Consider the following 13,557-nt stretch of genomic DNA (forward strand, 5'->3'; position numbering starts at 1 on the left):
ACTGCACCTGAGATTAATGCAGGCTCCGATGCGACCACAGTTCGTCCACGGGAGCCTCCGTCATTGCATATCTTCTCTGCCTACTCATCACCGCTGGTCCGCACAATCCGCCTTCGTTCGCGCCGGGCCAATTGTGCCGTGTGCTCTGCTGAGGCAACTGTCACACTGGATACAATCAAATCAGGGTCAATGGACTATGTGTTCTTCTGTGGATCCACAAACTTGCCCTCGTTACTTGGTCCCGAGGAACGTATCTCTGCTCGAGAATACAACCAGAGACACCCAAATGTCACCTCTGATTTGCCACAACTCCATACGATAATTGATGTTCGAGACGAAGCTCAGTTTGGAATCTGCAGTCTGAATAATAGCATCAACATTCCTATCTCAAAGATACTTTCCTCGGGTTATGCTGCTAGGTTACATGGGGCCGATGATGCGCAACAAGCTGCTCAGGTACCTTCTTGGTTACCGTCTGAGGTTGCCTCCTCTGAGTCTACGAACCCAATCTACGTCGTCTGTCGTCTAGGAAACGACTCACAGATCGTCGTCAAGAAAATGAAAGAGCTAGGACTAGATCAGCATGGGAAGAGATTCATTGGTGACATTCGCGGAGGACTACGATCATGGAAAGAACAGGTGGATTCATCGTGGCCCGAATACTAGATGAATCAGACTGCTATATTCACACATGAAATGAGTGTCCGAAATACATTCCTTCCTTTTCCTATTGTTACCCATCAGCCAGCTTCCAGTGCCCACTTCACGGCCAATGACGCTGTGAGAGAGGATGACAAAATCCTGGCTCTATCTATATCCACCACCAATCGGTGTGAACTCGACCCTCATCGAGGTTACCGAGTGTCTCGAAAGCACCACGGCTGACGTCAATATCAAACTCCCCACATCCCTCACAACGATCTACCAGAGTGACATCTACTCCCCTACCACCCCGTTGGATGTGGATCAAACGTCCACAGAGTGGATTGTGGTTAGGGTTGCCGTCTACATTCGCCCGGTCAAAGACAACATGAGATACGGCGCATACGTGGTCCCAATCGTTGTTTAACCAGCCGCATGCTCCAAGCCCGGTGTTATACCAGGTTAGATCACCGCCGGTGGCCTGGCCTGTGACGGGACTGTGTGTATTGTTTGACTCGCTGGGACTGTGAGCAGAGTCAGCATGGGCCTCGATAGATCGTAGATACAGAAATAGGAAGAGGAATGAAAAGGGCATCCGAGTTCGTCTCTGTTTACTTACACGCTAGGATCACGTGAAGTGATGGTTTCGAGAGGATCCATGGGAGCACCAATAGCCAATCCCATGAAGAGGAATGCCATCCTGGCTATGACTTTGCACTCGAAGATCGCGTTGGAAACCATTATCAGGTCTGCTCTTTCTTGGATTTCAGCAAAGGCGATGGTTCTGATAGTTAATTTCAGGTCAAGGTTGGATTCGTTCGTTCTTTATATCATGTTTCCGTGAAGACCTTTTGTCCTTGAACGGTGTGTATTTACGCTCAACAAAATGCCGCGGAGTATCAGAAGCAATACCAAAGAACTAAATCGGAGTATCTGAAATGACCGGGGTGAATGCAGTGCATTGATCGAATTTTTGCGTTGTCGCTCTCTGTATGTTAGCAAGGATAGGAGAGCAGCACACATTTCCACAATCTTGTTCATTCAACCATATCCATAGCTTGGCATAATATTACGTTAGAATCACTTGGGAAAACTATAGTGCAGACCTTGGGGCACTGTCGAGTTTACAATGTACGAAAACTCGGAAAATCGGAGGAAGCGATATAACCCTAATAGGAAGGATACACTCCGCAATTCATTCGGTATACAATACACTCTGTATAACGAGTCCTTTTATCCGCAATATTCCTCGGCGAAGTCACTCTGAATAACTAGCACACATCCTGTGGGAGTTTCTTTAAGGTCATCACACTTTCCTTTACTCCGGAAAATGACTTCAAATTATGTAGGAAGCTATCCTTCCACATACTCACCTTGACATAGGCACTGTATCCTGTCCTAATGTACGATCAATGATATGCAAAGGAACTATTTATTCGAGAGAACTAGCCGTATCTTATTCTACCCTTTACCTTGGAATCAATACACCCCTCTCACGGCCATCCGTAGACTATCCGCAGGAAATGACAAGGGCAGCAGCCGATATGTTCATTACAAACGTGATGCAACGATTTCCAAATTGCGTCAAGATCCTCTCCCACGCTAGCGAAACACTTCCTTTCAAGTTCTCGGCTTGCTGTCACATCTCATGAAAGCCAGCGCATTATATAGACATATAGAAAGACATATGCTAATACCATAGATGATATCCGATCGTTCTATTACGGCATTACTTTGTGGAGCTCTCCTGCTGTGATGAAGCTTCTGTTAGAGCTTGTTCCCCATGATCACATAACCTAGTTCAGAGTTCGTAACAAATTAGAAAATACTCATGGGTTTCATTCAAGGCGGACTTTCCATACGCAGATTCCGACCAAATAAGTAGATTTCCAAAAAGCCTGCACAGCTTCCCAATGACTGAATCGGGGACTAGGATGCGCGAAATGACATACTTTCAGGACACTCTGCGATTTATCTAGCTAGTATACGATTGATTCACTCATTTGAGTTTTGTTTGGTATTATCGATTTTAGTTAACCTTATCGGCTACCCCCATATTTGAGATCAATAAATATAGCAATTTTCCATTGAGTCTATCAGACGAAAGAGTTGAGTTGTGAAGAGCTCTGAGTAGTTGGCCTGATTAATCAGGCTGAAACATGCGGATTTTATATGCGGAGAGCATTCCTCCCCACATACGGTAGCCAATCATTCAAGGGCGGGGTGTACTGCAAGCGTCCGCGATCGGGACTTGAATCCGACTTCTTTGCTCTTTCATATAATCCAACCAGCCCTGGATAGTTCTCTAAATCCGTCGCGTTCTTGCCCCTCTTGCAGATCCCGTCGTTCGAAGGTCACGTGGGTGATGCCGCTTCCCTGAAGATTCGGATATTTTGTGGCTGGGCCGAGGCACATCACTGTGAGATACCGGTGAATATGGCGCATATTCGATCCCATGAGTCGGGTTCATCCTTCGGGTCGTCGCCATCGCCACAAGATGCGCAAGATGATCCCAACAAGGAGAAAACATCGCTCGTCGGCTTCGTCAAAAAGACATGGCAGAAAACGGGCTTGGACAGACCCACCATCCTCTTGATGATGAAGTGAGTTCAAGGCCAAGCTTCCAATTTTCCACAATAGGAGATTTCTAACCACTACTGTAGGGGCGGTATTCCACCCACCATAGCCGTTTCTATGTGAGTTACCGACCTTGGAAATTCTCGGTCTCGGTCTATCAGAATCACCCTGACCCTTATCTAGCTACCAATCCAAACCTGTTGCCCACGAGTACACGACTTTGGGCTATCTCGTGGCCATTGTCTCTATCCTGGGCTTTGCGATCATGCCCCGCGCGAAGTTTATCCAGATGATGATCTTTGATGTTTTGGCTGTCTGCATAGCAGCATGTTTCGCCCTGTTGACCATGTTTTGCAGTGTTAGGGCGCGCCAACACACCGCTACTAACTCTGCCGATGCATACAATTCCTCCGCATCTGCTGTTAGTGGTCTATGGCTGTTCATCCAGATCTGGATGGTTCATACCTTCCGCGCCAAATACCCGCAGTTGCAATTCCCAGTAATTATTTACGCAATTTTCGCGAATATTTCTTCGATATATGCTCCGCAAATGAAGAACATGACAGCTTCATTTAAGATGGTGAACCAATTGCTTAAATCATGCCTTACTGGCCTCGGCATCTCAACAGCAACGTCACTATTCATCCTTCCGATGACATCACGGCAGGTCGTCTTCAAACAAATGGCAGGCTACATTGGCGGGCTTCGGTCAGCCTTGAACGCACATGCCTTGTATTTTCAATCATTGGAAAGAGACGACATGTTCGGTCGCACGGAGACATATGATGACGCCCGTGAGAAGTTTGGCAAGAAGGGAAAAGTCTATAGTCCCGAGGCAGAAGCCATCCGCGGTGCGGTCCGACAGATCACAGATATACATGCCAAACTCCATGGTGATCTGACATTTGCAAAGCGTGAGATTGCATTAGGGAAATTGGGACCTGATGATCTTCAGGCGATTTTCCGTCATCTTCGCCAGATCATGATCCCGGTTGTGGGTCTGAGCTTCGTGGTAGATATCTTTCAGCGCCTGTCAGACTATAATAGATGGAATCAGCCCATTGATCTCAACGAGCCTGTGGTTCCAGAGGACATCCGAGAGCGCGTTGTCCACGAGTGGAATGATATCATGAGGGCAGTACACGATCCCTTCGCGGTGATGATTCAAACTATTGATGAGGGATTGCTACATACGTCCTATGTTTTCGGGCTAACAAAGCCACCCAAACGCAAAGCTACAACGAAATCTTCAGCTAATAATTCAACGGAGGTGTGCGAAGATGTGGAGGCCACAGCCGAGAACACTGCTCCTGGAGAAAAAGCATTTACGGAACATTTTGAAAAGAAACTTGGCGAATTTCGAAGCGCAAAACGCCTTGCTTTGCAGACATGGGCTGAGGAGAAGGGTGTCACGCTCCCGCCCGACTTTTTCGATCACCCTGCTTCTGCTGAAATGTTGAACACTGACTTTTTGGACACCTCGGCTACACAAAAAGAGCGAAGCCGACGGCAGCTGTATCTATTTCTCTATGTAAGCCTTTGTCTACTGGTGAGTCAATATTATTGAAGCTAACATTACCTCAGATGGAACAATTGCTGTACTCGACCGGTCAAACCGTACTCAACTTTGTCCGTTATGCCAACCATGTTGAGGCTAAAGGGAAGCTACTGAAGACTCGACTAGTCATCCCCGGTGGCAAGCGATTGTGGAAGTGGGCCAAGTCCTTTTTGAGTGCTCAGGATAATGAAGACGATAATATGGGTGACATTCACACACAAAACAACATTCTTCAGCTTGGCGAGGCGTACAAGCTGCGCAAAGACCCCGAGCATCTACCACCGACTACCCTTTTTGAGAGGATGGGAGACAAAATTCGTGTCTTCCCGGGGTTCCTGCGCTCGTTTGAGTCGACCTACGGCTTCCGCGTCGCCTGTGCCACCATGACTATTGCAATCATTGGGTTCCTACGCGATACACAAACCTTCTTCACTGCGCAAAGATTAGTGTGGGCCTTGATCATGATCAATCTCAGCATGTCTCCCACCTCAGGACAAAGCATTTTCAGTTTCGTGTTGCGGATTTTGGGTACATTCCTTGCAATGGTAGCAAGTCTTCTGATCTGGTATATTCCAGGTGAAAAGACACCGGGTATCATCGTTTTCCTATTTATTTTTGTGTCCATTGCCTTCTACATCCCCATCAAGATGTTCCGCTTCCGAGCTGTCGGGATTATCAGCATCATCACTACAAGCATGATCATCGGTTATGAGCTCCAAGTTCGCCGAGTCGGTGAGGCAGTCGCGACATCCAATGGACAGCCCTTCTACCCCATCTACCTCTTGGCACCTTATCGACTCGCTGTTGTGGCGGGCGGTATTGCTGTCGCATTCATTTGGACGTTCTTCCCATATCCAATTTCTGAGCATTCAGTCCTCCGTCAGAGTCTAGGAGCATCGTTGTATCTTCTCGCAAACTACTACTCCATTATTCACGAGACGATCTCCGGTCGCATGCGTGGTGACGAGGGTGAATACCTGCTCAAAACCTCTTCTGGTCGGAAACTTGAGAAAGCGCGACACAAAGTGTTCTCAAAGCAGATGCTTATGCTAGCCGGTTTACGGACATACTCTGGGTTCCTTCGATGGGAGGTTCCGGTTGGTGGTCGGTTTCCCAAGAAGCAGTATGATTCGATTATTGTCTGTGTAGAAAAGTATGTCATGTTCTCCCACATCCCTTCCAGGTACTAACAGTGCTTACCTTTCTAGCATCGTGAACTATCTCAGCTTGCTAGGCTACGCATCCGATACCCTTATGTCTATCGGTGACGGCGAAGACCCAGCGGATACCGTCTGGATGACCGATTTCCGACGGTTGATCAATACTGCCAAAGTGACGACTCATGAGGTCACATCTTTGCTCTGCCTTCTCTCTGCTAGCATTACGAACCGACAACCTTTGCCGCCGTATCTCAAAGCACCTCGTCCGTACAGCTTCACGAAGCGCCTGATGGAGCTTGACAGTGATATTCTAAGCCTCCGGCACATCGCTGAGCCAGGATTCGCGGCATTTGCAGTTTTACAGATCTCAACCCGCTGTATTGTCGGTGATATGGATAGATTACTCCGGTACGATTTTAATACCCCTTCCGTTGTTAGGCCTGGTCGGGTTTGCTAATAGTGCTCTTCATTCTAGGCTCGTGAAAGGCTTGGTTGGCGAATTAGACTTCTCTTTCCACGCTGTAACTACGGGGGAGTCAATGGCCGAGTCGCGAATGCCCTCTCGGGCAGGATCAAGAGCTGATTTGAGCGAGTACGCATCATCGCAAGCTGGTGATCGGCGCAAGCACGATTGATTTACTGTCTTTCTTTCTGGTTTGTTCACGGTTGCCATCTTTCGTGTACATATTTTGACGTGGACTGTACATAATGAGATGACTGGCATCATTCTATCGTTGGCTTCATCTGCGGAGAGTTGTACAAATTACTGTGGTTAATTTCGCCATCAACAATACCCCGCAATATACTTCTCCGCAATTGGTCTATTTTCATAACTTAGCAACCAACCCTCGGTCTCCTTACCTCAAAACTTCCATCCGTCCAGTGTAAACCAACCAAAATGACCGAAGTCAAAGTCGACCAAGCTCTGTTCTCCCAATCCGTTGGTAAAACAGTCCTAATAACCGGTGCAGCACGCGGGATCGGCGCCGCAACCGCGATCCTATTCAACTCCCACGGTGCCAATGTCGTTCTCGCGGATCTCCCCCAGCTACGACACAGTGCCGAGGAAGTTATTCAGAAGCAGATAAACTTCCCAACCCGCGCAATATTTGTTCCAGCCGATATCGTGGATTGGGCAGAGCTAACAGCATGCTTCGAAGCGGCGATTACCACTTTTGGCAAGGTCGACATCGTCGTAGCCAATGCAGGTATTATGGAATCCGAGTCCGTCTTAGACATGACCAACGTGGATGCGAACGGACGTCTTCTCGAGAGTCTGGAGGCTGGAAGGGTTATTGATGTGAATCTAAAAGGAACATTGAACAGTGAGTTTCTCCATCATCTTCAACATTTAATTTCGAGTTGAATCTCTATTTCATCTCGCTTCTATACTGACAACGTGCCTATGCATCTATACAAAGCAGCTCTCCGTTTGGGATTACACTATACGCAACGCTCCACATCAACAACTACAGATCCCCAATCAACAAAGTCTATATTACTAGTTGCATCCACATCGAGCTATTTCGGCGGGACCGGTGTAACAGCCTACATCGCATCAAAGCACGGCGTGCTGGGTCTCCTACGTGCGTGTCAGGATGTTGCACGCTCACACGGTGTCCGGGTTAACGCTGTCGCGCCGTTTTTGACGCCGACTCATATCACGGCGGGCTTTGCCCACATGTGGGACGAGGCGGGTCTTGAAAAGAATAGCCCCGATCGAGTTGCGGAGGCTATTGCGCTTGTGGCTTTGGATGAGAAGCGGGAGGGGAATTGTGTTTTGGTGAGATATATCTATTGCAAGGAGTACGGGGTTGATATGGTGCTAACTCTCTTTTGATTTGGATAGGTTGCTGGTAAGTATCTCCGAGAGCTTGAGGAGCTTAGGGCAATGCTCTTGTCTTCGTGGTTGGGGGTAGATTTTACGGACTTTATGCGTCAGGCTATGCAGTTTTTTGTCAGGATCGGGGGATATGTCTTGCCTAAGAAGTATTAGGATGTATCTATTTAGCTTTCAGTCTTTGTCTTCATTGTAAAATGCCCGAACGCTATAGAGACATTTTCCAATGCGTTTCACATTGTGGTAACAGTGTCCATATCCCTACCGATGGGCCGTCGGCCTAGGGTAAGGGCCATTGGGCTTCAGTGGGGGCCAAACATTCCGAAAAACGGGGATTCTTAAATTACCATGTTTAGGCCTCGTTTTTAGCCCTTATATTAGGGTAATATATAATTCTTCTAATCAATTGAAAATCATTTATTAGCTGGGCTTTTATATCACGTTTAGAAACGCGAGAAAACGCGTTATTCATATACTTAATATATTAGAGGTTCACCTATTCCTACACAAATTCTAAATTCCGAATTTAAATTCGATACTATTAGTAGCAGATTAGAATATAGCGATTACAAGACGCCGGTTTATAAGCGCTAAGACCCCCGCGAATGGGCTGTGGGTTGGGTTGGGCTTTGTGGAGATCTACCTGAGGGCAACATAGACATGCTGTTTTTCGCTCGCAAGGGGTGGGTGACAGGTACACTTTGGAAGAGTTTCTTCCCACGGCGCAACAATGTAGGAATGTAAGAGAAGGCCAGAGTAAAACCTCTACAAATACTAATAATCGCAAGTTTACCAACACCTACCAAATGTTGATGGAAAATGCCGGATAGTAAATTTCCACTGACTAGCAATTCAATACAAAGTACTTAAGACCTCAATTTCGACGAGTGTTGAGGTGAGGGTGATTCGTGGTACGGGGGCTATCGCTTTAGGCTTCCTTTATCTGGTATCCCGTACAGAGTATAGATAAATAGCTAGGGGGCGGCCCACAAAGTGTTGATTGAAAGGTAAATGCACTCGCCAGCCGGAACAACTCAGCGAATCACTTGTGACAGAGTTCCGGCTCTATTCCGCGACCCCTATCCGCCACTTTTATAAAGTTATCCCATTAATCCGTTGTGTTTTATAACTTCTGTAATTTCAACAAATGGGAATCTTAGGATAGCAAATGCGGGGCTCAATCAACGTCGTCCCAGATATATGCTTCTTGCTCCATTCAGACTTAAAAGAGAGAGCATTTAATCGCGGGCCTAATGGGACCCAGCTCTCACTCTTCTACTTCTCTACTGCTCCAATATCTTCAGTTCTAGGGGATATCTTGGCTTCAACCCAGCTTCCCGTAGTTTAACGCGGCAAGCAACTACCATGATCCAGGAAACGGTAGCATTTTTAAAGGACCACTGGGTCTTGGTGCTTCTCTCGACTGTTACCACGCACCTTGTCTACAATTACGCCAGGAAGGGGCTTTGGAGAATACCAGGCCCATGGTTTAGAGGAATTTCTTCCCTTCCCCGTATCCTCTCGGTTTATAACAACAAGTCCCACGATGAAGACATTCAGCTGCATCAAAAATACGGCAATATCGTACGCCTAGCCCCAAATCTACTCTCTATCGCCGATCCCGTCGAGATCAACCAAATATACGGCATTGGGACCAAGTTTTATAAATCTGGGTTCTATAACCTCTCTTCAGCATACGATGATGAGGGCTTGGTTCCGGACACGTTTGTCCTGACTGACAAAGTAAATCTCCATCGCGTGGACCTGATAACTCATACTAACTGATAAGACTCTACACACGAGAATGAAAAGGAACGCATCTAATGCGTACTCGACAAACGGATTAGTGCAGATGGAGTCATGGATCGACCCAGTGACCGAGCGACTGCTAGGGAAATTGCATCGCCAAGCAGGGGAGCCCATCGAGATCTCAAGCATATTAAAAGACTATGCCATGGATGCCGTCTTTGCGGTCACGTTTGGGAGAGACTTCAACTACATTGAAAACGGCGATGTCCTGAAGATGTACGGCATTTTGGAAACTGTCGCAGACTACATGGCAATCGTAAGCCCCGGTCTTCTTTGCAACTATTCCTCCTTAAGGTGCACGGTTCTAACCTAATCTGCAACAGTTTGGACAAATCCCCTGGATCCATAAATTTCTTCTGGGTCGGCCATTTATAGCCTCGCTCATGTTTGGTAGTGGCGGCGGCGATAAGGAAATGATGCAGCTCGCTGTGTCCCAGGTCGAGTCCGCTAAGCAGAATCCATCCGAGGGCGGCCCTTTGACCTTTCTTCAGCGATTGCTCCTAAATCAGGCCAAGGATCCATCATCTATCAACGATCGAGAGATCATGACCCATGCATTTGGAAACATTTCCGCTGGGAGCGATACTACTGCCATTGCGTTACGTTCCATCCTGTATCATATCTTAAAGGACCGCCGGGTTTATGATAAACTCTACGACGAATTTCGTGCTCTGGAGGCTCCCGTTCAATTTGCCGACGCTAACAAGTTGCCGTATTTTGCCGCTGTCATTCAAGAGGCGCTCCGGTTACATCCTTCAGTCGGCATGATGCTTGCCCGCATAGTCCCCGCTGGAGGTGCAGATTTGTGCGGGTTCCATCTCGCCGAAGGCACGGAAGTTGGCATCAACCCGTGGGTGTTGCATCGCAACCCGGAAGTGTTTCCTAACCCTGACAGCTTTCGCCCTGAACGGTGGCTGCCATCGGAGACGGATGAGATCCAGCGTACGCTTATGAACAGGTCGTTTTTCGCCTTTGGTCATGGCGCACACACCTGCAGCGGGCGTTGGATTAGCTTGATGGAGATGAAAAAGGTGATTCCGTCTTTAATGCTGAGATTTGAGATGACGTTGGTAAGTGAGGAGAATTATGGGTTTAAGAATCGTTGGTTCACGCCGCAGCATGGTCTACATGTACAGTTTATTGAAAGGACGCGATAGATAGTTCATCCGAAAAGAATCCAAGTTGTATATTCATTCGACGAGCCAAGACAGGCATGGGAATCTCACCTCCACCACGGAAGAAAGGCCGGAGTAGACATTGATTATAAAAATCCTGTTCATGTAAAATCATGTACTGAAGAAGAGTTTGATATTATTTCTGAAATTACTACACGAACACTTTTTTCTTTTTCTTTTTGGAAATTCTTCGCCGAAGGTATCAGGACAGAAAAGAAGACACTTTAGATCGCAGCGCTACGGCCGGGATAATCTCTTTCTAATGTGACTAGGCCTATCTGAACAAGACAAGAAACAGGAACCGCTTTAAAGCTGTCAATGGTTCTGGTCAAGTTCTAAATCATCCAAGCCATATGCTAACCCTGCAAAGCTTCCATTAAACTGGATAGAAAAATCAACCAAGCCTTTCGGGATACTATGAATTAGATCCCCAATAATCCGCAACTCCGGTCGAAGGTGCGCAGGTTTAGAGAGCCGCACTCGAAGGCCCTTGACAGATCCATCGACTGTGACAGCGCATGTTCTTCTTTCCGTCCGGCTATGGAGTCTGCTAATCCCACCCGGTGTGAGGTGTGTGGCTTTCGAATCTTCCTTGAGACAGGTAGCACAGATGAACGAATTGTCAGATGGCAAGATTTCTAGCCCAATACACTTTTGGTGTTGCCATGTATGACATCTAATACAGCGTACACCCAAATTCTCTAATCCAGTTCGATCGCCGCAACATGGTATAGAAAGGTTCAGCCTTTGCACGGAAACATGCTTGAACTGAGGCACTGAATCGTAATACAATCGTTCAACTTTGAAGGAAGCTTGTGCAAACGACACTGCATCTCTTGGCTCCGAGTGATGGAGAATCTCTGATAAAATCTCTGGCGGCATAGAAGAAGGCCGCTTCTCTCTATGAACGCAGGTCTCTTTCCAGCAGTCAGTAGACAGAACCTGGGCTAATACCCGGAAGCCCGGGGTGCATTGTGATGCCGAGCGGTCGGCCAGCAGCGGGAGAACTTGACTACACGCAACGGTGTGCTGGAATAATTCAACAAAAGCGATATGGCCCGGTGAGATAAGAATGGAGCGAACTTTGCGAGTTGTGCGAGCAGAACTGCTGATAAACGCTTTGGCTCTGGTGATGGCCGTGCGAAGCATAGATTGCGACTCAAGATTCGGTTGCAGCATAATGAGGAATCCATGAAACCAATACAGTTCTTCTTCAGGAAACTTCCAGCCAGGAATCGAACTATGATTGATAGGCAGCGGTGGGTCGCAATCGTAAGATACCTCAAAATCCCATGAAGCGAGACATAGGATAGCTCTGGCAAATGCATTGAATACGCGGCTTCCATAACGCCAGGTCATAGGGTCGCCAATCCAGGAGCGCCATAGAAAGACGAAGTCCAAGAAGAATTGTTGTTGGAGCTCAAAAATAGCTGTAGGAAAACAAGTCTGAATATTCAATGGTTCGAGGCTGGCCGAGTTGGATTCTGGGTCCTGATCCTTTCCGGAATTAGGAATTGAGAGAAGAGGCGATGGTCGCAAAGAATTGACGGAAATACTGGAGGTTTCACATATATCGGCAAGACTAGCTTCAAGTGCTAGGGGCATCAGAATGCGATCAACACATGACCACGTTGAAAGAATAAAGGTGCCGGCATCCCGATCGATGGTATAAACAAAATCGAAGTATGCATCTAGCGGGCTTGGAAAGGAAACTCTCTCCCACTGCTCAAGATTGATGGTCTTGTCATGTATCTGCTTGACTCTGCGTAGTGTCTCGGCTGCTTCTGGTGGGCTCACTCGAATCCGTGGATGGCGGAGGCGATACCAACAGTCTGATTGAATCCATAAGCATGTCGAGATAAATAATCAAGCATTTTACCCACCGTCCACCTGTAAGTTCCACAATCCCCTAGTTCCCATTTCGGGAGATTCGGCAGGATGTCTCCCAGGGAGACAATGCACAGAAGAAATGAAATTGCTAGCTAGAGGTTTGGAGGAATCTGATTCTAGAAGCTACAAACACGAGTGTATCTTTCTTTGGAGAAGAGGGAGTTCCGTTTCCAGCGGTGAGTAGTCTACGAGACAAGCGTGGAAGTAGGTACTGTCAGCCGTGGGGATTATACACGCGACGTCAAAACGTGAGCGTGACGTGTAAAAAGGCATCACTTCTCTGCGCATTACTATTAAAATCACTATTGAATTATTAGGTCCTTTTTCAGATGTCGAAATCTACACCTTAACACAAAAATTGGAGTTTCGAAAATATTAGCTAGCTATTTCTTAAGAATATAAGCATACTACAAGTACCAAACAAGGAGCCGACAATCAATTCATAATTCTGCAATCTTCCAATATTCTTCTTCAAATTCGAACCCCCATAATGGCTCCCCAACTACGGAGTCGCATGGATCGGAGTAAAATATAGGGAATATGGGTGATAGTCGCGTGACTGGGGGTGATTCGTACCCTGATTCTCGCCCTATCTATACTACCTCCCTCCCACCCTCCAATCCTTTTGCACCTTATAACTCTTGCTCACACATAACATGATACATACGACCATAGGGTGTGGAAAACAGGGCTTCCCGTCCGCTCAGCCGTACTTAAGCCACACGCCGGTGAGTTAGTAGTTGGGTGGGTGACCACCAGCGAATCCTCACTGTTGTATGTTTTTAGTTGTGTTCTTTTTTGATTCGTTAGGAAATCCCCTCTTGCCGCCCTACTCTTTCTTCAGTCCCTTCAGCCTATTCACCTGAATGCCCTCATCGCCAGGCATATGGTACACCCGTTCCACTA

At 47.2% G+C, this 13,557-nt stretch overlaps 5 protein-coding genes across 5 annotated transcripts; 3 read left to right on the forward strand and 2 right to left on the reverse strand.

Annotated features, from left to right (window-relative positions):
• Positions 1-811: 811 nt before the first annotated feature.
• Positions 812-1,341, reverse strand: PEX2_107130 (RlpA-like double-psi beta-barrel domain-containing protein; the record flags this gene model as incomplete). The annotated part of the gene is made up of 2 exons (XM_016747981.1): positions 812-1,166; positions 1,262-1,341. The coding sequence occupies 2 exons, from the start codon at positions 1,339-1,341 to the stop codon at positions 812-814; spliced, it is 435 nt and encodes a 144-aa protein (XP_016594823.1).
• Positions 1,342-3,078: 1,737 nt separating this feature from the next.
• On the forward strand, positions 3,079-6,572 carry PEX2_107140 (uncharacterized protein; the record flags this gene model as incomplete). Its single annotated transcript, XM_016747982.1, has 6 exons — positions 3,079-3,245; positions 3,306-3,338; positions 3,403-4,750; positions 4,804-5,930; positions 5,986-6,345; positions 6,413-6,572. The coding sequence occupies 6 exons, from the start codon at positions 3,079-3,081 to the stop codon at positions 6,570-6,572; spliced, it is 3,195 nt and encodes a 1,064-aa protein (XP_016594824.1).
• A 263-nt stretch (positions 6,573-6,835) lies between these two features.
• Positions 6,836-7,933, forward strand: PEX2_107150 (SDR family NAD(P)-dependent oxidoreductase; the record flags this gene model as incomplete). Its single annotated transcript, XM_016747983.1, has 3 exons — positions 6,836-7,262; positions 7,443-7,720; positions 7,787-7,933. The coding sequence occupies 3 exons, from the start codon at positions 6,836-6,838 to the stop codon at positions 7,931-7,933; spliced, it is 852 nt and encodes a 283-aa protein (XP_016594825.1).
• A 1,209-nt stretch (positions 7,934-9,142) lies between these two features.
• On the forward strand, positions 9,143-10,743 carry PEX2_107160 (cytochrome P450; the record flags this gene model as incomplete). The annotated part of the gene is made up of 3 exons (XM_016747984.1): positions 9,143-9,520; positions 9,567-9,842; positions 9,910-10,743. 3 exons carry the CDS (start codon positions 9,143-9,145, stop codon positions 10,741-10,743), a joined length of 1,488 nt encoding a protein of 495 aa, XP_016594826.1.
• A 333-nt stretch (positions 10,744-11,076) lies between these two features.
• PEX2_107170 (PHD finger domain-containing protein) lies at positions 11,077-12,681 on the reverse strand (the record flags this gene model as incomplete). Its single annotated transcript, XM_016747985.1, has 2 exons — positions 11,077-12,593; positions 12,645-12,681. 2 exons carry the CDS (start codon positions 12,679-12,681, stop codon positions 11,077-11,079), a joined length of 1,554 nt encoding a protein of 517 aa, XP_016594827.1.
• Between the last annotated feature and the right edge of the window lie 876 nt (positions 12,682-13,557).

Source organism: Penicillium expansum (genome assembly GCF_000769745.1).
Source record: "Penicillium expansum strain MD-8 chromosome Unknown contig370, whole genome shotgun sequence".
NCBI classification, from domain to species: Eukaryota; Fungi; Ascomycota; class Eurotiomycetes; order Eurotiales; family Aspergillaceae; genus Penicillium; species Penicillium expansum.